The sequence below is a fragment of the Epinephelus lanceolatus genome, chromosome 24, assembly GCF_041903045.1.
Source record: "Epinephelus lanceolatus isolate andai-2023 chromosome 24, ASM4190304v1, whole genome shotgun sequence".
In the NCBI taxonomy this organism is placed as follows: domain Eukaryota; kingdom Metazoa; phylum Chordata; class Actinopteri; order Perciformes; family Serranidae; genus Epinephelus; species Epinephelus lanceolatus.
Window position 1 is genome coordinate 22,701,692 of NC_135757.1, and position 25,261 is coordinate 22,726,952.

General features: G+C 42.1%; 2 protein-coding genes across 4 annotated transcripts in view; both read right to left on the reverse strand.

Annotated features, from left to right (window-relative positions):
- The window catches only part of ncam2a (neural cell adhesion molecule 2a), a 546,541-nt gene that overhangs the window by 91,933 nt on the left and 429,347 nt on the right, over positions 1–25,261 (reverse strand). For all 3 annotated transcript variants that reach the window (XM_078165636.1, XM_078165635.1, XM_078165634.1), the window contains exon 8: positions 13,393–13,538. In XM_078165636.1, coding sequence (XP_078021762.1) covers positions 13,393–13,538 — 146 coding nt within the window. The remainder of the gene's footprint in view (positions 1–13,392; positions 13,539–25,261) is intronic.
- Positions 10,160–12,361, reverse strand: LOC144461954 (E3 SUMO-protein ligase ZBED1-like). Its single transcript, XM_078166008.1, has 2 exons — positions 11,411–12,361; positions 10,160–11,213 (listed from the first exon to the last, which is right to left on the reverse strand). The coding sequence occupies exons 1-2, from the start codon at positions 12,359–12,361 to the stop codon at positions 10,749–10,751; spliced, it is 1,416 nt and encodes a 471-aa protein (XP_078022134.1). The 3' UTR covers positions 10,160–10,748.

The window sequence follows — 25,261 nt, forward strand, 5'->3', positions numbered from 1 at the left end:
TCTTTCTAGAAGTTATGACCAAGTTACTCAAGACAATCCACAGACCTTGTTGTGAGCAGTTTCATGTAGGAATGATTTTCTTCCTCCAAAACTACACCCACCAACTGAATCGCTGCACAGAAAGAAGTGTGCATCTACTGCTAGCTCACCTAGCACCACAGAGCTAGCTAATGTTACAGCTCAGCCCTGGAGGATACCATCAATGTTAACATCTCGTGCTGTCGCAAGCTCAAGCCTTTCAGCACAAGTAGATGCACAGTTCCTTCTGTGTGGTGATGTGCCAGGAACAGGTGTTTCACAGGTGTCTTTATTTAATGTCCAGGTTTGATTCTTGGTAAAAACAAAAAAAAAGAACATGCGGATTGGATCACAGTTTGTGATCAGTGTTGTTGTTACAGCCACTGATATCCTGTTTGAAATAGATGTGGCACGGAGGTCGTCGAGTTAAATATCCAGTGCCTGTACAGTGGCTTGCAGGATGCTAGTCCAGCTGGTGCACATTTGTTCTCCATCTTTCCTCAATATTTATTGATGTTTACATTTGAAAACCTCTACCTGGCTGGCTGGCAGTTAGCTAGCTATAAGCTGGAAGAAGTAGAGTTTACAGACTGGTGAGTTGATTTCTTCGGGTCCATGTCATTGGTTCGACAGCCCATTGGTTCGACATCCCATTAGTCTGACTGTCCGCGGTGCTGAACAGCTCACGGCGGGCGTATGGTGCGCCGCGACCGGCTTGAGGCGGAGCAGGCTCACGGCTTATGTGTTTGCCACTTTCTTTTTCATTTTAACCCACACCATGATCTTTTCCTGACCCTAACCAAGTGGTTTTTGTGCCTAAACCTAACCAGACCTTAACCACAGGGCGTCATGATGATTTCGGAACGGACTTCGGAACAATGAGTTTAATATGGTTGGAACAATGGGATGTCGAACCAATGGGCTGTCGGACCAATGGGCAGTTCCCATTTCTTCATCCTGAAGAGTGACTCTCAGCCATGCGTCACCACTGATCAAAGCCAATCACAAAAAGCAGGAGTGCATTATGACTTGTTTGGGACAAGAAACTTGGGACTTGAGTGCAAAGACCTGAGACTAAAGCCCAGGTAGGACCAAAGAATCTTGATGAGATGAGTTGAAACAAGCAACTGCTGGCAATGCGGCAATGCGTTTGCAATGTTCTAAAAACTTGCTGGTTCACATCTCTACAATTTGATGAGACGGTGTATCATCTCTATGCAACAGCCCTCTGTACCTCTGCTCTGATTTGCAGCTAGGTTTATTTTGTGGCTGAATATAATTCATAGCTTCTTAAAATATGAATAAGGATAGTGATAGTGAGATACTGGCTACAGTTGTATTTGTAGTAGTGATGAAACGGCGAAAAACAGAAAACGAGCATCACATGGACTGTACTCATAATAAATACGCCCCAATAATATAAGTAAGCAACACTAATTAGTTAGTCAATGAGAATGTGTGTGTGAGGGGGTCTAAGCACATACAGCGAGCAGCAGCAGCGACCACCGTCTGACACCAGCACACATGAGGACAAAAACAGAGGGCTCAGCTGGGATGGAGCACCTGCCGCAGCAAGCAAGCACGCCATCTGACGTCATTTTGACTTGACCAGCAGACTTCACTACAAACCTGTTGAAACAGGTTAGGTGCCTTATGTTCTAAGACCAGCCGCTGGTGATTTGACCAGTGGAGTTGCAGGTGACACCATCAGCCAGCTTGAGTCTAACTTAGATGGCCAGTTCACACTGCTGTAACTTTTCTCTGTGACGTTCTAAAACGGTTTTGTCTCGCTGTGGATCTTTGGTCCGAGCTGGACTATGCAACCAGCTGAAAAAAGCACTGGGCCAAGGTTCAATAAACTAAGGCAGTGCGGTATGCCTTGCTCTGTCTGATCACCGCTTTAGCAGTTGGGACCAGATGTCTCACGCCAGTAGCTCTTTAGCTTTGGATGTTTTGCCTGACCAGACCAGGATACAGCATGCTTTGCTAAGTGAAACAATACCACAGGAGCGAAACAATACCCTGTACTCAAATCCTACCTCGCTCAATAATTAAATTCCAGGAACTGCATCCCATTATGTTCTCTTACCGAGGGTCAAGGTGTTAGTTGGCAAAGAATGAGAAGAATGGAAGCAACATTATGCAGTGAGTAAAACTAAGCCCTCTGAAGCTTAATGTCTCTCAACAAGAGAGAAGTCTGTGCAGACTGGATATGCAGATTGGAGAGCAAATTGAGAGAGGAACATCCTGCCTTAAACCTAAATGACTGTGGCCATCCATCATGCCTCGTGCTGCTCAAGTCGTGTTTGTCTTTGCGTATGTTTAGGTGTGTTGGTTTGCACTACGCATTTCCATAATTGCATTTGCTGTGGGAAGAGAAGCACTTACTCTCATTTTCGGCTGTGATTTATCAACCCGAGCGATTCGAGCCAATGCACACATTCATTTATCTCAGCGGTGACCTTTTTTGCGAGCAAAAGAACGGCTGCCATCTTTGTTTTTTTTTTTGTTTTTTTTTTTGGTCTGTGAAAGCTTCAGTCCCCTCTTGCCGGGGAAGCTGTGATGGAAGTGCATATGGTTTTGACATTGATGGCAGCTCGTTCGAGAATAATTACTTTCCCGAGAAAATGCGGCTGCAGCTCATTCAATTTCTGATTTGTGAGGCTGTTCTCACGGACAAAGTGAATAATGGATGCAGAGAGAGGGGAAAAAAAAACACACAACACAAGCTTAGTGTCTCCACATTTTCTTTATTTGGATTACATACAAATGTCGCCGAGTCAAAGGGAGGCAGAAACCAAAGTGTAAATTGAAAGTATTAACGTTTGCCCTGAAAACTTCAAGGTTCTTGCCGCTTCTTTGTGCCGAGAGCTAATCAAAATAAACGCGCATGCTGATTTCCCTTGAGATAATAATCTCAGCAAAGTCGAGAGATTTAAACGCTGCTTGTAAAAAACACAGACCAAGGTGAGTGTGCATGTATTGTTTGAGCGCAGCTTTGATTAAAAGAGTCTTTGAGACACTTCATATCAGCTATAGTATGAAAAAGCAAATGCACTGTACAAGTAGGCATTCTGCCTTCTGTATATAACATGAGCTCTCCACTTTAGAGTCAAAAGCAAGGACGAGGCTCAATCATCTACTCAATGTAAACATCACAGCATCTGCCTTTAGACAACCCATGAGCAGCTCTGCTAGCAATAAAGGACTCTAATTGCAACATTTCATGTATGGCAGATGGGAATGATTATGTCTGCTTTTATTTTTATGAGCAGATATACAAGTAATTACCTGTTAATGTCAGCTATTTCTTTTAGTGCGCAACCAGACTAAGCACAAACAGTCCAATTTTCTCCACATAAATAAAAATAGTGACATCTTAATGGTCATCGTGAGGACAAACGCAAAAGAAAAACATTTTTGGGCTTTAATGTCTTGGTCTTCAAGTGTGAGTCAAGGTGGTTTTAGGACATCTTTGTTTTATCTAAACCTTTCAAAACCTCATTAGTGAAGCTCAGTGACAGCAGATGAAAAGAGGGTTGCATTTGAAGTTGACATTTGGCAAATACAAGGTTTTTACGGGAGAGTAATGGCCTATTCAAAGACACATTTCAAACTATGCAAAGACATTGGCATTGTATTATGTAGATGGCATTCAGGATGAATAAAATATAGTTTGCATACTTGCCAATATACAGAGGCTGGACTAAATAACATGAACTGCAATTAACAACTGAGTGAAGGTAAAGTTCATTTATCTGTTACTCCCTAAGCCTGGCATCTTCCACTCATATATTTCCCCTCTATGGCTATCAGCTACCCCTGATCCTTCTAATATACACTGCTCAAAAATTAAGGGGACACTTAAATCACACATCAGATCTTGATGAATTAATTATTCAAGTTGAAAATCTTCACTGATGTGCATTGTATAGTTTGTTGAGAACAAAATGACGTAACGTGCCTGTGGGTATTCTCATTCATCCAGGTCATAGTTATCTCAAGGCAACTGAATCGAACGCAACTGGACTTAGTTTTTTCTTAGAAGACGTTTCACCTCTTATCCAAGAGGCTTCATCAGTTCATGCTTGTCTGACTAGGCTGGAACTAGTCTGACAAACTGGTGTGTAAGGTCTTTTGGGTGTACCAGTCTTTGTCTGAGTGTGTTACTGGGTTTGAAATACACAGGGATGCGGTGTTTGCTGAAAATCCTCCCGAGTTTTTCAGATACCCCAGACACATAGGGGATGACAATGTTATTGCGCTTGCTCTTTTCTTCCTCACCCACCTTGTTCTTTCTGGAACAGGCTGCTGATTTCACAAAGGTCCAACTGCGGTAACCACAAGTTTTTAGAGCCTCCCTCAGATGTTCATGCTCCTTCCCTTGGGCCTGAGTGCTAGTAGGTATAACTGATAACTGGTAGAATCGAACAGTAAGTATTGGTCTGTGTGAGTGGGTTTCCTTCCTCCACATTGGGGTATACAGGAAACCCACTCGCACAGACCAATACTTACTGTTTGATTCTCACCACCCACTGGAACACAAGCTAGGTGTTATCAGGACCCTACAACACAGAGCTGATAACGTACCTACCAGCGCTCAGGCCCAAGGGAAGGAGCATGAACATCTGAAGGAGGCTCTAAAAACTTGTGGTTACCCCACTTGGACCTTTGTGAAATCAGCAGCCTGTTCCAGAAAGAACAAGGTGGGTGAGGAAGAAAAGAGCAAGTGCAATAACATTGTCATCCCCTATGTGTCTGGGGTATCTGAAAAACTCAGGATTTTCAGCAAACACTGCATCCCTGTGTATTTCAAACCCAGTATCACACTCAGACAAAGACTGGTACACCCAAAAAGACCGTACACCACACACTCAGAAGGGCAACCTAGTGTACGCTGTCCAATGCGGTGAGGAATGCCCAGACTTGTACATTGGTGAAACAAAACAACCACTAAACAAACGCATGGCCCAACACAGAAGGGCTAACTCGTCAGGGCAAGACTCAGCTGTCTATCTACACCTCAAGGAGAAAGTACACTCATTTGAATGCAGCAATGTGCACATTTTGGACAGGGAAGACAGATGGTTTGAAAGAGGTGTAAAAGAAGCCATCTATGTGAAATTGGAAAAGCCATCTCTCAATAGAGGAGGAGGTCTGCGACACCACCTATTCCCCACCTATAATGCTGTCCTTTCATCCTTGCCCAGGAGGTTTAACAACTTAACCTCTAAAAACAATGGTCGTTCACAAATGGCCTCATGTGACTCTAACGACTCCAATTGCAGCGTTGCAGTAGGAGTTTCAACAACTGTTGTTGACACACCATTGGAGTACTAACGAACCAGTGACATCATTGGCCTTGTGAAGACCTCCCCAGAGGTTAAATACCTGGGTGCTTCCACACCAGTTTGTCAGACTAGTTCCAGCCTAGTCAGACAAGCCTGAACTGATGAAGCCTCTTGGATAAGAGGTGAAACGTCTTCTAAGACAAAACCAAGTCCAGTTGTGTTCGATTCAATTGCCTTGAGATAAAATGACGTAACAACAGTCAATGGAAACCAAAATCATCAACCCACTGAAGACTGGATTCAAAATTACTCAGAAAATCAAAGTAAAAAAAACAAAACTGAAATCACAGTCTGATCTGACATGAGTTGGCAGATGGTGTCCTGGGGGATCTCCTCCCAGACATGGATCAGGGTATCAGTGAGCTCCTAGACAGCAAGTGATGGTATGTGAGGCATCAGATGCACCAATACATCACGTCCTAAAGGTGCTCAATTAGATTTAGGCCAGGGGAACAAGAGGGCCAGTCAGTGGCATCAATGCCTTCGTCATCCAAGCCACTCTGGCCACATGAGGCCGGGCATTGTTCTGCACCAGGAGGAACCCGGAGCCCACTGCACCAGGGTAAGGTCTGACGATCACTCTGAGGACTTCCTCCCAGTGCCTAACAGCAGTCAGGGTACTGTAAGCTATGACATGGAAGTCTGCGTGACCTTCCCAGGATATGCCTCCCCAGACCATCACTGACCCACCGCCAAACTGGTCATGCTAGATGATGTTACAGGCAGCATAACGTTCACTATAACGTCTCCAGACTCTTTCATGCCTGTCACATGTGTTTAGTTTGAACCTGCTCTCATCTGTGAAGAGAACAGGGCACCAGTGTTGGACCTGCAAATCCTGGTGTTCTCTGGTGAATGCCAATAGAGTTGCACGGTGCTGGGCTGTGAGCACAGGTCCCACTAGAGGATGTCTGGCCCTCATGCGACCCTCATGGGGTCTGTTTCTGACAGTTAAGTCAGAAACATGCACACCAGTAGCCTGCTGGAGGTCATTTTGTAGGGCTCTGGCGGTGCTCCTCCTGCTTCTCCTCACACAAAGGATCAGATACCGGTCCTGCTGCTGGGTTGATGCCCTTCTACAGCCCTGTCCAGCTCTCCTCATGAAATGACCGGTCTCCTGGTGTCTCCTCCATGCTCTTGAGACTGCAACCACACCTATGGATGTGCCATCCCGGAGGAGCTGGACTACCTGTGCAACCTGATTGGGCTGCAGGTACTGCCTCATGCTACCAGTAGTGACAAGGACACTAGCAGATCACAAAACTAGAGAAGAATCAGTCAGGAAAGATAAGGGGAAAGCAACTGGAACAGCATTACCTTTTTGGGTGTTGTCTTGCTTTTGCCTCTTCTTTGCACCTGTTGTCACTTTGATTTGCACCAAAGCAGGTGAAACTGGTTCACAATCACTTGTGCCTCCTAAATGAACAGATTGATATCCCTGTTCAACTGACTTGGTGTTTTACTGTGACCACTAAGTGTTACCTTAACTTTTTGAGCAGTGTAGTTAAAGGCCACCTATTATAATCACAGCTAAATAGAGTAGGCTTGAAACAAAGGAATATGCAATGCAGTATGACAAGATTAATATAGCAGGCTTTGCAAAAATAAGATCATAAACCTTTATTTGCCAAGGCCAGATAATCAAACTTTGAAACTGGTGTTGCTCCGAGACAATTTCTCTTCATTAGTATGTTTACTCTCTGCTGGTGAGGAGGTGCACAACTCTGGAAACTTGAACAACAGTAAAATCAGCTCCTGTATTGTTTCCAACAGTTTGGCAGCAGTAGCAAATGCACAACGACTGAAAGCACCTCAACTCCTTTGCTGTTGACTTCTTAGACTCAACAGAGGCAAAAGCAAGCAGCCACACAAGCTTCCAGCTCTTGATGTCAGCATGTGACTACCAGTATCAAAACTTCACCTCCGGGTAGAGAGGATAGAGAGAAAATAAGTTCTACAACTTATCAACAGTTTCTTGACAGAGCTGAGAAGTTACGAGACGATCAACAGGTTTTGCTTTTCTCCAGTCTTTGTCTCATGTCAAAAACTGGAGACCCTCACTGACATATGCATCCAGTGACGAGGGGCTTCAAGTAGACATGGCTTCATCTTTAAGGAATACTCAGCCCCCCAAAATGCTACATTGATTTCCTGAAGAAAATGTTTTCTTGCACGCCTTCAGTGAACGATGAATCCAAAAACAGAGAAGATTCATGATGAATTGAAGTCACAGAATTCACTATAACAAAACATCTGTTCACAAACTCTCACACAATTCTTTCAGTATAATCCAAGTCTCATTTATCCAGGGCACGCTACTCATGTGCAAAAGTCTTTTACATTGTATGGTTTTCGTGAAAAAATATATTGGTTTGGGAAGTACTGAGCATGCGACTGGATAAATGTGGCTTAAATTATACTGCAAGAGGTGTGTGAGAGTTTGTAAATGGCTGTTTTGATATAGTTTTGCTGTTGGTTATAGCTGTCCCCCTGTGACTTTAATTCATATATAATTTTCAGTATTTTTGGATTTTTCATTCATGGCAGCGGAGGCATATGAGAAAAACAAAGATTTCTTCAAGAATTTATTGAAGAACACTGGGTGAGTTATTGACATACTAATGGTCACAAGCCAAAATGTTAATAAGCATTTATGAAAATAACCTTTTGTCATGTTAAGTGCTATATCGTAGGCAATTGGACTTGCTTGAAGACGTTTCACCTCTCATCCAGTCGGATTTGAGTTCAAATGGACTGGCCATTTGAACTCAAATCCGTTGGAAACTCAAGCAACTAAAGCAAGTCCAATTGCCTACGATATAGCATTTAAGATTACCATGACCTGGATGACTAAGAATCTTCACCAACAACCTGTTGTCATGTTTGCTGAAACTCTCATTACATCCACATAGAAGAACATAAGACAAAATCATGTCCCTTCTTCTTTTGCTACTGTTTCTAATGGCATTTGCTTGATTCTGCCATGGCTGAAGGCAAACAACCAATCGGAGCAGAGGAGTCTTTAATGCAGCTGTCAATTATCCCAGTCACTGCTTGTCAAACTAGGCAGAGCTGATCAAATATAAAGTAAGATTCTGGTACTGCTTTGTGTATTTCTACAGAAGCACAGAACTGCCAGGCCATAAAAAATGACCGGTATCAGGTAATGACGTGAAAAGTTTTTCAAGTTTTTACAAGATATTTTCATTTTATAACAAGAAACGTATCTTTTTATACCAACGAAAGTTTCTTTCTTTTTATTTTTTACAACAAACTTGTTATAACAAGTTAAATTTCTTGTTATAACAAGAAAATATCTTGTAAAACCAATGAAAAAAGAAATATTTTGTAAGTGCAAGAAACTTTTTATGTTATTACCTGATATGTTGACAATAATAACACTAAAAAAAATCAACTTTTTTTTGGTGCTATTTTGTGTTGTTTGCCTGTTTTGTTGTTGATTGCTGAATATGATGTGCTGATAAAAGGGCAGGTGTTATAAGCTGCAGCTTCTTCTCAGCTTCTTTCTCACCCTGCCATTCACTCCTTGCAGGTATGCTCACTCACTACCTCTAGGTGTCGTTGTCTGGGTCTGTCATCAGCTGTTTTCTAGCTGATTTACAATCAACCAATAGCACAGCGACACACCTTCTCTGTCAGCCTATCATCTTACTGCTCCTCATTATAAATATGGTTCTTTCTCTTCTGTAGTTCTTTCTCGCTGCCGTTGTGTGCACCCTCCATCTCCTGATTACCACCTAGTCTTTACGGATTCATCAGCCTCATCTGCCTCAGAGTCAGCAGCCACCACCAACAGTGTCTGGAGTCCATGGGGGGATTTATCTTACTGCCACTCAGATGTCCCTCGATCACAAAATATCTCCCTTTGGTGTCCAAGCCCCAAAGACCTCTGTTAAATCGTAATCGGCATAAATCATCTGTTAATGTGCACACTCATATTCTGTAATAAATATCATCTTTACTTCGTTCTTCTGTCTCTCCTGATTTAACTATAATTCCTCACCTCAAATGTTTTAAGAAATGTTAGTGTACTGTTTGCCTGTGAAACAACAAAGTTTGTGACCTGGCCACCATGTTGTACCAAAGTACCAAGCCCTGCCAACCAGCTGGAGCAAACTTTCTCTTTTACAGCTAAACAGTACACTAAAATATGTTTCAGAAAATACTTCAGATGAGAAAAAGACAAGGCAGTAACAGAATCTTGACTCGTTTTTGATCAGCGCTGCCTTGTTTGACAGTTTCATTGCAGTTCATGAGCAGCGATGACAGCTGTGCTAGAGAGTTCTCTGCTCTGATTGGCTGCTTTCAATCATATGTGGTAATGCTATCAGAAGCAATTTAAGACTGCAGAGGAAGATTTATTTTTTTTGCCACATTATCTAATGTGTTGCTGTGTGATGACACCTTGTCAGTAGGGCTGTGCATCTTCACTGGTCTCCCGATTCGATTCGATTACGATTATCCTGTTAACGATTCGATTCAATTCGATTCCACGATGCATCACGATGCATCACGATGCACTGCATTCTTAATTTCCTATATTACTGAGCATGGTTACTTTTTTAATCAATTAATACAAGCAGTCAGATAAATATGAACTCCCTTCTTTATTAGAAAGTGCTTCAGGATTACCGGTAAGTAACATCGATGTCTTAATAAACCAAAATAAATGAATTAAATTAAATAAAACAAATACTTCTGCAGGCCAGCTGCAACCTTTAGCAACTGTCCTATACTCAAAAAAGGACACTGAATGTCTTGAATGTGGCAAGCATCAGAAATATGACTTGAGTCTGAACAAAGCAAGCAACAGCAGTATTTCTAACAGTAAATACTAAAATAGCATCAATAAAGCACAGTGTACTTCTTCTTCAAAAACATAAATAACATAAACACAAATAACATAAATGTCAATGTATGAACAGCAAATTAGGCTTTAAACCAAAATAAATTGTAGAGGCCTAGTAGCCAACTACCTATAATCTTTGTGTGAAAATGGTCATCCTCCCTAAACCACACATAAATCTGTCTTCTACTGTAAAACAGGGTACTTCCTGAATGTGGCAAACATCACAATGTGTCTGAACACAACAAACCACAGGTAGCAATGAACTACTAGTTTATACAGTGTAGTGTACTGTTTTATGATATCAAAAATGTTAACAGAAGCTCCTAATATTAAATCCAATTGTAAACTGAAATAAAGAGTATAGGCCTAGCCTACCCATTGTGTGGAAATGGTCAATTCTCAAAAACAAAGCATTCTAGTGCTGTAATCTACAAAAAGGTTTTCAAATAGCAGCACTGGACACAGGGCACTTCCTGAATGTGCCAAATATCACAAACATGGCTCACTGATCAGCATTTGGGAATTTGTAGGTTCTTCTGTAAGAACACCAGTTGATCCACATGTTCTGGCTTGAGAGCACTTCTCTTTGCAGTGACAACATCTCCTGCAGTGGAGAAAACTCGCTCTGCAGACACGCTTGTGCCTGGGATACACAAGTACCGCTTTGACAGCTGAGAGAGGAGGGGAAATGTGACCTCCTGGACACGCCACCAGTTTAAAGGATCCTCAGTTAGAGGGAGAGCTGGGGCTTTACAGTATCTCTCCATTTCCTCTTCAGCCCTGGCATAGGGGGTCTTTGGTTCTACTGTACCTTCAGTGTCAGTGAAGGACTGTCCCAGCAAACTCACAAGCAGTGATGATGGGGCCTTTCTTTTGGGAGCAGAGGGGCTGTCCTCTGTGGGTCTCTCTTCTTCCAGAGTCCCCATTCCCCCAGGCGCTTCATCCACTTCTGTCCTCCTGAGTGTCCTCTCATTCTTGGTTTGAACAAAAGAACACAAAAAAGAAAATTGCATTAAACTAACAGTTAGCACTTATTCTGTCAAGCTCACATTTATTAGGATAATTTTTTTCTGTCTTATAAAAACTTTCACTCTTTGTAACTACTATTAATACTATTATGAGCATTTTAAGTTTGTTTTAATAAATTTTACATGAAACCTGGTAAAATTACCTCCAAAGATGCAGCCTCCTCGGTCACTCCTCTGTAGATCTCCAGTCTCTCCTCCTCTGTTAGAAAGGGCAGTCCCTTAAAACGGGGATCCAGGGCAGAGGCTGTATGAAGGATCTTCTTCTCTGCCTCACTGTTGTACCTCTTCAGGAGATCTGTCTTGATGGCATTCTTGATCTCGTGGATCATGGGTGAGTCTCCGATGGTGTCTGTCATGTTCTGGAGAAGCTGTGCATGTATTGGAGCAATGAGAGACACTGTTGGGTTGCTCTCTTCTGACATCAGTGTGGTTGCATCCTTCATTGGCTTTAATGCACTCACAGCGTCCTCTGCATTTGACACATCTGTTTCATTGAGAGTGCAGAGGTCTGACTGTCCTCTCCTCACCTCTGGAGACAGCAAGGTGGCACAGATTGCAGGTTGTTGCTCCAAGAACCTCTCGACCATGTCGTATGCACTGTTCCACCTTGTGGCAACATCAGTTAGCAGCTTATGATTTTTCAGGCCCAGACATTTCTGTTTCACTTTCAAAGTGTGGTTCGCTATAGTGCTGCGGTGGAAGAATGTTGTTATCCGTTGCACTCTGCCCAGAAGCCTGGAGAGCGTGGACACCTGAAGCGCCCTCTGGGACGCGAGATTCAGTGTATGGGCAAAGCATTTCACATGAGGGAATTTTCCGACTTGAGCTGCAACAATCATATTAGACGCGTTGTCTGTCACCAGCACTACATCTTTCTCTGACAGCTGCCATTCTTCCACAACATGAGACAGCAGCTCGGCCAGATGAGCACCTGTGTGAGACTCGTACACGGCTCTCGTTTGCAGCACGTGCGACAAAATCTGCCAGTCCTCGTTAACGTAATGCACCGTTACTGTTAAATAAGACTCAGTCGCAACAGACGTCCAGGAATCACATGTTATGGCTACTCGACTAGCTTGGCTCATTGACGCCATTACCTGGCCTTTAGTTTCATTGTAGAGTGCAGGTATGACTTTGTCTGTGAAGTGGCTACGTGAAGGAAGCTTATACCGTGGCTCCAGCGTCTTCAACAGGTGGCGAAACCCGGAGTTTTCCACAACCGAATAAGGCCGTAGATCCTTAGCTATGAAAGCCGCCACAGACTGGGTGATTCTTTTAGCTTTCTCAGCATTCGGCGGCAAAATTGACAGTTTTTCATCAATTCTTGGCTGAGCTGGATCCGGTCTTTCCTTCACGGTGGCAGGCGTTAGCTTCTCGGAGTGAAAACGGCTAACGTGATTCCTCAAGTTAGTTGTATTTCCAAGATATTTAATTTTTGTGTGACAAACTTTACACACAGCGTGCGTCTTGTCCAGTTCGTGCTTCCCGGTAATTTCATAAAATCCGAAATGTGCCCAGATGTCCGCTTTCAAAATACTAGGTGTGTTTTTTATTACTGGCTCTCGATGAGTTTCGTCTGCCTTCGCCATATTGCACTGATGTTGTTCTCCCACAATTCAATGCGATGTTACTATGACGACGTTATTTTGAAATCGACAACTTTATTAACCAGTCGCGACCGAAAAATCAAGCAGCAACGTGAGGATGCTATAATCGATTATGCTCAGTCAGTGCATCGATGCACAATCGTCCATATCCGCATCGCGATGCATCGTAGAAATGATTAATTTCAACACCCCTACTTGTCAGGGAGGTGGTCTCTCTACTATATGGTATTTTTTGTGTTACTGTTATGTGGGATTGGTTTATGGTGGAACTGACGTTAATTTAGATAAATGCCATCTACACATACATATGCATTTTTGTAAATTCCTGTTCGTTATTAAACATACTTTATATGTATGTTATGCAAAACTGGCAGATTTTTTTCATCTCCATGTCATATATTTTCTTTAAGTTGTATCCTATGTGCCCAAACTTATAGCCCTCGTTCTGTATAATGACACACACACACACACACACACACACTCACACACAGCCAGATGGACTTTCTGGCAGTTTCTACCTTGTCTCCATCCACGAAGGTCTGGCCGTCGCTGGCTCTCCTCCAGGAAATATCGGGCAGAGGCTCGCCCTCAGCCACACAGGAGATCATGGCGGCGCTGCCCTCTACGGCTGTCACGTTTTTCAGCTGGGTGATATGGGGCTGGACTGGAGGCCACAAGAGGACGAGGGGGGAGGAGGAGGTGAATAAGAGAAAGAAATTAGATAAGTGAGTGAAGAAGAAGAATAGATTGAAAGGCAGGGGGAAGGAGGTGTGAGGGAGGAGGGAGGTCTGAGTAAGTAAAAGGGTGAGCGGGAGAGAAACTGTCAAAGATCTAACTCATAAGGGAGGGGAGATGAAGGCTATACCACGGGGGTTTAAACACAGAGCTGATGCATGACTTTGGTGCTGACAGTCTAGGCCAAGATCATTTATACACTGCAGTCGTACTCCACAGTTTGGGCATAGCGGGAAAGCATGCCCTCTGGCCTATTTTGTGCAGATGCCTTGGCCTAGATGACAACACAAAAACTGACTTTGCTGAAGTTTTAAAGCACAAAACATATAAAAGCGCCCCTCCTCCTGTGTGTGTTCCACCTTTTTAGTTTTAAATAAATATAGATTTTTGTCTGGAAAGAGGCCTCTCCAGCACCGTGTGAGTCGCACCATGATAAGTGCTGCAAAGCGTGCCGTTAGGGGCTGCTCCCCGCTCGCCACCTCCTGATAAGATGCTCTAAGCAAGCCCTGGAACACCACGCATGTCAAGGGCACAGTGCATGTCACATGAATCATGGATCCCCTCAACACACACACACACACACACACACACACACACACACACACTGCACTTAAGTCCTTAACAGGGTGCTTGCAAGGTAGCATGGCATAAAATCCAAAAGGAAAAGAGTAGTGAATGGAAAATAGCGACTACTGTAGTGAAGGCTTTTAACACCACCCAGGGGGGATCTAAGGAGTGTTTGGCAATTTCACATGGCTTCAACCTCGGGGTGGAGGAGCCATCTCTGGGGATTCTGGGAGCTTGTCAAAACATGGGGTCACACAAGCATACAAACAGGCACACACACACACACACACACACACACACCTGCAAGGACCTCCAGTGAATAAATCAATGCCCTAAGAATGGAGCCTTACCTAACCACAGGGTTAAAGATACCTTTGAAGCTATGAAGAACTTGGCTTCCTTAAAAATCTCATTTCAGAAATTTAGTACAGGCTCTAAAATATTTTTGGTGGTTTATTTCTGCTTTAAGTGATATTTTCCTGTATATTAAAGTGACAGTTCAGGTTTTTGGACATGAAGTTGTGTGAAACGCTGACCATCTGTAGCTCTGATGTGACGGTGTCACTACTCTCAACAAGCCTCCTGCTCTGAGAAATGGCCCGTAGCTTACCGGAGAAAAAGTAGTTCTGAAGATGTACGGGGGACACGTAACCAAAAGGTTTTAAGCTACAAAAAAGTATGCATATGTTTTGTTAGACTATTTCAATAATTTTAAAACATCCCCGCATTACGTCAGACCTTGCTATCAAGTGGGACTATTTTCTGGCCAGTATCACTCCGCCGTGCAGGCCTGCAAGACAGCACGGCAACAGAAATCAATTAGACAGTTCATCACCACGCCGTGCAGGTGCGCAGGATAGCAACGGCTAACGAAAACTTCATCGGCTGTTTCCAACAGAGAACCAGTAGGCTATTATTAGTGAGGAAAAACATGTACTAGCCTTATATATACCTACTACTACAGCGCAAAAACCGGCCCAGGCTCATGACACACCCTCGTCAGCTGCTGTAGGTAAACAGAGGAATACCAAAATGGTGCCAACAGCTGTGGGAATAAAAACATCGCCGGCTCCCAATTCCATCGGTTTCCTGTTAAAGATGTAACCCTTAGGCAACTTTGGCTTGTGTCAATTGGGATGAACCTTGCTACCAAGCCGGCAAGGGTGAAGCAACTGCGCTTATGTCAGGCTCACTTCAGCTGCCCACAGATCCTGACGGAGAGAGAAAACGCAATTTCCGCACTGCTGTGTCCAAAGAGAGATATATTACCTAATACCAGTCTATATAACGATGTCTGTAACTGATTGTCTGTAAAACAAAATGTTTGATTGAACTAATAGTCTGTTGTGTTGTGGAGAGTACATTATACGCAGCCTCGTTTTACCGTCGGCATTTACTTTATTATATTAGGCTAACTGCTAAATCCGTGACACGAGTAATCAATCACATAGAAATATGAATTCATATGTGATTACGACCAGTCTCTGCTTTGTTCTGATGGTGGGTTAGCCAAAGTTGCCTACGGGTTACATTTGTAACAGGAAACCGATGGAATTGGGAGCCGGCAATGTTTTTATTCCCACAGCTGGGGAAATCACAAGTTCGCACCATTTTGGTATTCCTCTGTTTACCTATAGCAGCTGACGAGGGTGTGTCGTGAGCCTGAGCCGGTGTTTGCGCTGTAGTAGTAGGTATATATAGGGCTAGTACATCTTTTTCCTCACTAATAATAGCCTACTGGTTCTCTGTTGGAAACAGCCGATGAAGTTTTCGTTAGCCGTTGCTATCCTGCGCACCTGCATGGCGTGGTGATGAACTGTCTAATTGATTTCTGTTGCCGTGCTGTCCTGCAGGCCTGCACGGCGGAGTGATACTGGCCAGAAAATAGTCCCAATTGATAGCAAGGTCTGACTTAATGCGGGGATGTTTTAAAATTATTGAAATAGTCTAACAAAACATATGCATACTTTTTTGTAGCTTAAAACCTTTTGGTTACGTGTCCCCCGTACATCTTCAGAACTACTTTTTCTCTGGTAAGCTACGGGCCATTTCTCAGAGCAGGAGGCTCGTTGAGAGTAGTTACACCGTCACATCAGAGCTACAGATGGTCAGTGTTTCACACAACTTCATGTCCAAAAACCTGAACTATCACTTTAAGGTTCCTGAAATAAACAATAGGCTTAAAGTAAAGCACTTGTCATTGTGCATTGAATGTTTTACTTACAAACACAGAGGGAAATGTATCAGACTCTTGTTAAAAAAGGTCCTCTTTTGTTGCAGCAAACAGTGCTAGAAATGTCCCAAACCCTTGTTGAAAAAAAGACCCAGTTTGTTGCATACGCAGCTGGAAATGTCCAAAACTATTGTTAAAAAAGATACAAACAAGGATGGAAATTTCCAGAACTTGTGTTAAGAAAGACCCTGTTTGGTTGCTACAAAAAGGGCTGGACATATCCTTCACTTCTGTTAAAAACAAAACAAAACAAAACAACAGCTGCTTCTATTAATAAACACAGCTGGACATGTCCTAAACTGTTGTTAAAGAAAGAACTGCTTTGCTGCAAACACGGATGGAAATGTCCCAAACTCTTTTTAAAAAAGACCTACTTTTCTTGCTACAAAAACTTGTGAACCAAAGAAAGACTTGGTTCGGTCACTATAAACAGGGCTGGGCAAATACCTAACCCGGTAACACCCACTTCTGTTCACAAACAAGGATGGACATGCCCTGAACTGTTGCTAAAAAATAATGGCTTTTGTCACCAAACATGGCTGTCCTGACGTCTCAAAAAAAAATCCCACTTTTGTTGCTGAAAAACCGTTGAAACTGTCCCAAATGCTTGTTTAAAAAGACACTGTTTGTTTGCTACAAGCATGGCCGGAAATGTCCCAGACCCTTGTTAAAAAGAAAACCCCAAACATGGCTATACATATCCTGAACTCCTGTTGAAAAATATCCACTCTTATCTGTCTTAACCTGTGGTCTGCTGCTGTCTGCTGCCTTGCTGTCTTGACTAGGTCTCATGCCATTCTCCATCCACTTTTCCTGATGAGGAATTCAGCTCATATACATGTAATCAGAGCCACTTCACTTTAGATATGCGGATATGACACGTATGAAACATACAAATGTGACACATCTGTGGTTTGCAGAAACATACAATACAATGAACTTTTTATTCTGGTGACTGGAATGATATTAGATACAAGTTTCCAAACAAAAACAACCACTCTAATGAGTTACTTAGTCTCAAATTGAGTCTTAAAATCTGGTTTTCCAAAAGCAAGTCAAAGAGATTTGCCAGTAAAAATGGGTAATTTCACTTGTTTATAAAACAAATCAGCTTAATTTTAAAAAAAATCTTGATAATAGCGCAGCAATCTGTCTGATTCTGTTTTGTGTGAAGACAAAAGGAAGCTTCAGCAGAAACAACTGAACTTATCTCAACCCAAGTTTTGCTTGTTGTAAGAAAAAAATAAGCTTTAAAGCCTCCTAATGAGACAAAATTGCTTGTTAAGTTGATTTCTGCAGAGAGGAAAAAGATGTGAGGAGCACTTTAAACGATCGTCCACATCTATTAAACCTCACAGTGGCTTTTTGTGTTGGAAATAAACATGCATGTAGAGCCTTTCACTCCATAATGCAACAAAAATGCGCATTCAAAGGTGGCTCACTCCCACACAAAGATAAAACTCTTAATAGTACTGAGACCGGTCTGAACCAGTTCTTCATCACCACCTTATCTGCAGCCGTTTTGCCCCAGATGCCCTTCATCATGCAAATATTAAATGGAAAACGTCTCATTTATCAAGCATGGTGCAAAAACCACTCTGCAGGGAACATTATTAATAACGCATTATCTAAAACATTTCAACTCTAAATGGGAAAGAACTGAGCAGCATTTCTGCGCTAAAAGATAAAAATCCAGAATTAATTTGACCTTCCAGGTTTGGGGTGTTTTTAGTTTGATGCGTAAATTTAAATGAAGTTTCTTTTTAACCCAGTCTTATTAAAAACAAGAGTATTTTACTCTGGCATTTGTTAATAACTATAATTACACTTTATTATATTAATTATAGCAATTGTAATAATTAAACTTGCAAATGTTGCCAGTCCTGACACTCTGTGCATGAAAAGCAGGCTCAGTCTTACCCTCACACTGTGATAAAGCCATTAATGGTGTCAGTGTTTGAGCAGAAAGTGACATAATGACAACCGATAGAGCTTTCTGACACAGTTTTGCTGCGGTATGACTCATTGTTGGCTCATGACAAACTAAAGTGTTAGTGATGCTTACATTAACATTTCACGCTTTGTTTGTGGTCTATTAATGCAAGAAAAGAGTCTAAAATCCCCAAGGTGCTGCTTTCTCCTGCAGCATAACACCATTTTCATCCCTCTATAGCAATATTTGACTTTACATAAAGCTCTTCTCCCACCTGCTGACAGATATCAGAAAACTAAATATGGTGCTGACTGATATCTGATAACGATTATGTGTGCATTTGTTGTTTCAGCTGCTCAGATCCACAAAGCAAATGTCAGCATAGATTCCCTCCTGTCGTTCCTGATGCCTCTTATAATGTTTGACAGAAAAACCCTCTGTCAGACACTCCTCTGTTATACATGTCATCAATCTGTGCTTTGCAGTTTATTGCATGAGGTATGTTGAGATGAAAAGTGATGTAATTTAGTCGCGTGTGCTGTCTTGTTCCATCCTGCTTACTGCTAAGAAATCTCTGTATGTATGTATATGTGTGTCCATTGCATATTTCAAGAACAGAACTGATGTGCAGTTTAAAATTTGGTGCAATAGCCCTTTTCCTGTTAGTGAACAGCATGCTGTTTTTGGTGGGCGGGGCTTAGTTGGAGGCAAAAACAATTCTGGGAATTTTGGGAAACAATGAGTTTGAATAGCAACGGGCAACTGGCCTGTTTGCACTGCACTAGTGTTCCATAAAGAACAGTTAACAGTGTACTTAATGTGTTTCTTGTCATTGGAAAAAAAAATGAAAGACAACAATGCAATGAGGTGTTCAGCCACCTTGTCTGAATTATGAAACAGCCATTAAAAGGATGCTGTATTTCACAGACTACTGACAACAGATCAGAGAGACGCAAGCTACAGAGAGATGTGTATCTCTGCTCCTTCTATGATTCATTTCTTCCAGTATGGCTGCTGAAAAATGGAGTTTAGAAATAAACACCTTGCTCTTTTACTAAAACCTGACGTGTACTGTTGAAGCTTCAGATAGCTGTAAACTTATCTCTGCTACATTGTTGACTGCTGCCTGTGGATATAATGTCAAAGACACCAAAGACCAAACCTGGGCAGATAATGCCACGCAGCTTCTTCTTAACAGTGTAAATGGTGGACGGTTTCTTTTGGCAACAAATGACCCTAAAAAGCCAGGCACAACCCCTGCAGTCTGATAATAGCTGGAACATTTCTGGCGTTCACAGCTCGAGGGCTGCTACAGCGCCTCTACACAGCAGCCACACGGCACACTGTGGTGATACCGAGCCCCCAGATGTTGAAGTGTATAAATGCGAAACAGGAATGAATCGGCTTCAAGCAATTAATTGCCACAGTAACCTGTTTGCCGGCAACACATGGTCATGGGACTACATGTAGAAACCCATCTGTGAGAGTGAATATCCAGCAGCTGGTGCAGCTTTATAAACTGAAAACTCAAGAAATAAATTTCCCCCTTTTCTCCTCCTGAATCACATCTTCTCTTGTCACATCGTTCATCTCATTTCGGGCTGAAAATCTCACTGCCTGAGCTCTTTTTATCACCTGTAATCATGCAATAATACACATTTGAGAAAGGAGACATTTATTGCAGCGACTGTCTGAGCTTGGCTGGCATACTTGTGATCATAGAATTTAAGCCTTAACACTAGCATTTAAATGCCCACAAATGATGGAAGCCGTAAACTGCTATGATTTAAACATTTCATTTCCTCTGTTTCCTGTGATAACAAGTTCATTTTATTTGTTGTCTTATCTTGAAAAAGCAGATGTTGTTTTACAGGGATAATGAGATCAATTTCTCAAGGTTTGAGATTATCATAGTTTGTTTTCTTGAAAATAACAATTACCTTGAGATCATGTGAAAACAGTGTACTTGAGATTTCCACCACACTTGACATGCCATGCTGACGACTGATGGATGACTTGAGCCCTCATGTGGATGGCTAATGTATATATTATCTGTAACATCAAGGCTTAAAGCAAGTTCAGCCCATGTCAGGCCTTGATTGAGGATTAATGTGATTCCAAATGTTGTCATTCAGATTTATTTCATTCCGAATGAGAAGCCATCATGTAACCTCACCCAATCAATACGTGACTTGTGCTTTAATTTTCAGTCATAGGGTGCAGTTACATGATGGCTTCTCATTCAGAATGAAATAAATCTGAATGAAATCATTTGGAATTAAAGTTTTCCAGGTAGTTTACATGGGAAATACTCATTCAGAATGAGGGTTTACACGGGAGATCAGTTTAATCACCTTTATTCGGGTCTGTGCAAGGTTTGGGGCAGGGAAGGTTTCTGATCGGATAGGGGAGGGGCGGATGTTACGTGTTTACGTTTACCGGAAGAAAACACTGTAGTCCTCGCTCCGGATAACAAGATGCTTGAAGACGCCGTTCTTAGTGCCTTTTTCAGGCGTGTTTTGCTTGTATTCTTGAAGCAGCAGTACGACAACAACCTTGTTCTGCTAATGCTTCGTCTGTTGAGGAGGAGAAGGGAGGTAGAAGGTCGAAGAAGGGAGATTGTGCTTTGGCGTATGGAAACCAGTGACTGCAACGAGTCCGACTGCTCTATCTCAGCCCGTTGCTATGCGCGCTATATATGTCATCGTGCCAGCAGGGCAAGGAAACGAGCATGCGCAGAAAGATCGGAATGAACTTTAAGAGGAATGAGCATGTACATGCACACAAAATTCTTTCAATCGGAATGACAAACAGAATAAACCACCCCCTTTAATCGGATTTAATTTTCAATCGGAATGACCGTTTACATGCCCACTTTTAATCGGAATGGCCTTTCATTCCGATTAAAAGTGGAATTAAACTGTCCGTGTAAACGTAGTGATCCCAAAACACTTGAGTTAAATACCTTCCTAGCCTTCTATTAACACCGATATTGTTTTGGTACTACATTACATAATGACTGTTACTGACCTATGATTTTAAGAAAAGGCCATCAGAGTTTCTAGTATGGTGGCTATTAAAATACGTAACAGAGCCCACTGGCCTTCTAAACTGGGTGCACATTGTACTCTGGGTCCTGTCCCAGGATGAAATTAGACAGAAAAAGCTCTGAGACATGTTCATATTGTAGCCAGTAAGGTAACAAAAACAAGCATACCCAACAACCTGTTGCTGGAAAACCAAAAATATCGTTTGTCAGTGGGACTGCGGTCTCCGTTTGAGGAATATAGTTAGCATACAGTTAGCAATGGGATTCACATGAAAATTTTCACAATTTTGATTATTTTTCATAAAGAACCCTTTTGATTCTTTTGATCAGTGGACCTTTACAGAAGAATATAAATAACTGAGGATAGGACACATATCTAGACTTTAGGAGCACTTCAAAGGTATAGAGTCAGCACTTGTCTTTGCCTCTCTTGTTTACCATGCCAGTGAATCTGATTCAATTCTACTTTGGTGCTCACAGTTTCCGTTAGATCAACTGAACGACCAATGCGTTCTCATCCCCCTGAGGCGCACTAGGTCAGTGGTTCCCAACTGGTGGGCCGCGGTCCTAAAGTGGGTTGCAAGTGACTTGCTAAAGTAAGTACTTTGTAAAAACCACACTTTATTTTTAAGTACAGTGAATTTCTGGCACAGATCTTTTATTATGAAGTGCTGTTTCCTGCTGTAGAGGAACTGAATAACAAACAGCTACTTAACTTTATAATACAGCAGTTGCCAGCACTGTTACAAATGGCAGCCAGCTGGTGCATGTCATAACGCCACGAAAGGTGCCTTTGTGTGTTGGTATCTTACATAGTGGTGGTATTTGACAACTTCAGTTGTTGGCTGCTGTGTCAACAACTGCCACCGTCCAGTGCATATTATCACTATATTACTAACACGCAACATATGCTGTTGTTCATCTGACACTACTCCACAGAATGTAATGGTTCCTGTGATGATTTAGGTCAAATACACTCACCGGCCACTTTATTAGGTACACCTGTTTTACTGCTCATTAATGCAAATAGCTAATCAGCTAATCATGTGGCAGCAACTCAATGCATTTAGGCATGTAGACATGGTCAAGACGACCTGCTGGAGTTCAAACTGAGCATCAGAATGGGGAAGAAAGGTGATTTAAGTGACTTTGAACGTGGCATGGTTGTTGGTGCCAGGCTTTCAGAAACTGTTGATCTACTGGGATTTTCACACACACCCATCTCTAGGGTTTACAGAGGATGGTCCGGAAAAGAGAAAATATCCAGTGGGCAGCAGTTCTCTGGGCAAAAATGCCTTGTTGATGCCAGAGGTCAGAGGAGAATGGCCAGACTGGTTCAAGATGATAGAAAGGCAACAGTAACTCAAATAACCACTGGTTACAACCAAGGTCTGCAGAAGACCATCTCTGAACCAACAACATGTCCAACTTTGAAGCAGATGGGCTACAGCAGCAGAAGACCACACCAGGTGCCACTCCTGTCAGCTAAGAACAGGAAACTATGGTTACCGTTCACACAACCTTGCCAAAATTGGACAATAGAAGATTGAAAAAACATTGTCTGCTTCTGATGGCTACTTCCAGCAGGGTAACGCGCCATGGCACAAAGCTCAGATCATCTCAAACTAGTTTCTTGAACATGACAATGAGTTCACTGTACTCCAATGGCCTCCACAGTCACCAGATCTCAATCCAGTAGAGCACCTTTGGGATGTGCTGGAATGGGAGATTCACATCATGGATGTCCAGCTGATGAATCTGCAGCAACTGTGTGACACTATCATGTCAATATGGACCGATGTCTCTGAGGAATGTTTCTAGCACCTTGTTGAATCTGTGCCATGGAGAATTAAGGTAGTTCTGAAGGCAAAAGGGGTCCAACCCGGTACTAGCAAGGTGTACCTAATAAAGTGGCCAGTGAGTGTATAGCCTAGGCTTTGATATCTAGTTATCTCAGGAAAACAAAGCTCGTTATCTTCAGTAAATTATCCCATTCCCTTGATAAAGCAATTACAGGTATTACAGGGAAATGGAGGAAATAAAATGTTTGAAACCATGTCCATTTAGGGCTTCCATACAAAATGTCATGTCTCATCATCTTTGTTGGGTCGTGTGAAATGTGATCTTAACTGCAGTATATCCATCATGGAGGGAAGTTAAGGCTGATATTTCATTTTTAAGTTAACATAAAAACAAAAAAAGCTGGCAGAAACATGTCAGACATTAAATATAAAGTACTGAGTGAGGAACACGTACACACCTGCGCACACACCTTGTCCTAACTTAAATGCCCTGTTCTCCTCCCACCTGTGCTGTCAGGAGTAATAAAACTAACTTACAACTGCATTTCAACTCCTCCCTCCCCCTTAACTTCTTCATTTAAATGTGCATTTTGAAGAACAAGCGCTTCTCACATCTTGAAAGGATGTTGATGACTCGAGCACAAATCTCCATACATTTTCATGAGCCGGATATGCACTATCAGAGTGATCTGTGAGGAAATAGCCAGCAGGTTTATGAAAATATAAATTGAAATTTTTTATTAGGAGTGCAGTAAATGAAATATGAAGCAATAAATGAAATATTTCCTTTCAGCAGAGATATATCATATTGATGCAGTTGTTATTGTCGTGGGCTGAGGGCCATTGGTGACATTTGTGCTTTTAAAAAACAGTTTTTATGAAATGGAATTTGTGGAGGTCCTTACAATAAAGCTTTATGGATCACCATAAAACACTGTTCACTGTCATGGGCAATGCCATTATGCTTAAAAGCTTTGGAAGAGCACAAGATGACAGATAATGTTGAATGAAAACAAACTTTCTAAATGATAGGATTTTAAAGTATTTTGTTGTGGCATTTCAGGTTCCATATTAAAGGGACAGATCAACTAACTCATCTAAGAGGTCCCTATACATGCAGATAGTTTTGGTTTTCTCTGTCTAGATTTTGAGATATCTCTGGGGGTTTTTGTGCTCTAGTACCAGTACAGTGCAGGTGAATGTAATGTGGTACTTTTTTGTATCAAAGAAATAGCTGTATTATACCTGTATTAGTCAACAGTGGTCTTTGGATTTAAACAGTAAGAGGGAACTTATTTTCAGAAAGAGATGCCTTTTTAAAAAATGTATTTCCAAAAATTTTTTCATGGCTAAACACTACCAGAGTAAGTTAAGTCAACTGTCTTAAGGGGAATAGTTTTCCATTCAGGGGTTATGCCATAGCACATAGCCTATGCTTGTAGCTGCTGTAGTACATTGTCCATCCCTGGTCGCACCATTCTATCAGTAGATGAAATCCGACACTGTATTCACTGAAATCTAAACCTACATTGCAGGTATCTACTGTGCAGTCACACCGACTGAATCAATATCCAAACCTTTTGCATTAACCATTAATTCAGCTTAAAATTCAACACACTCCGACCTCGTCACATAGCTACATTTGTTCATGGACTTTCCATGCTACAACGTGCAAGGTACCCTGGACGCATGTAACAAGCTTTGCCTGTTACATGCCTTGTCTACTGTCAAAATACACTTACATGTTCACAGGAAATGCAAGGTTTATATACAGTCTCAAAATAAACGCCTCACATCAGTACAACAAATTGATGTTTTTTTTTTTTCCTTCAACAAATGCACGTGGTTGCGTTTAGCCAACATGCAGGTTGGTTGGGTTGGGTTTAGGAAAAAAGAACGAGGTTTGGCTTTACAATCTTAGAGGAAGCAAACAGATGAAAGGTGAAAGTCGGTGGTTGTAAGACCCATCCACCACTTCTCCTGCTTGCCCAGCTCAGACGTCCACTGCTTTAACTTTCATTCTTGCCCCACTGCATTTCGCTAGCTGGGTGTGTATCATACCAACGTG

What these genes read in the sequence shown, in the direction of transcription:
- LOC144461954 (XM_078166008.1), bottom strand. Translation starts at nt 12,361, where the DNA reads ATGGCGTCAATGAGCCAAGCTAGTCGAGTAGCCATAACATGTGATTCC. An exon ending in AGGAGGCTGCATCTTTGGAG is followed by an intron (nt 11,214 to 11,410) that starts GTAATTTTACCA and finishes GTTCAAACCAAG; the next exon opens with AATGAGAGGACACTCAGGAG.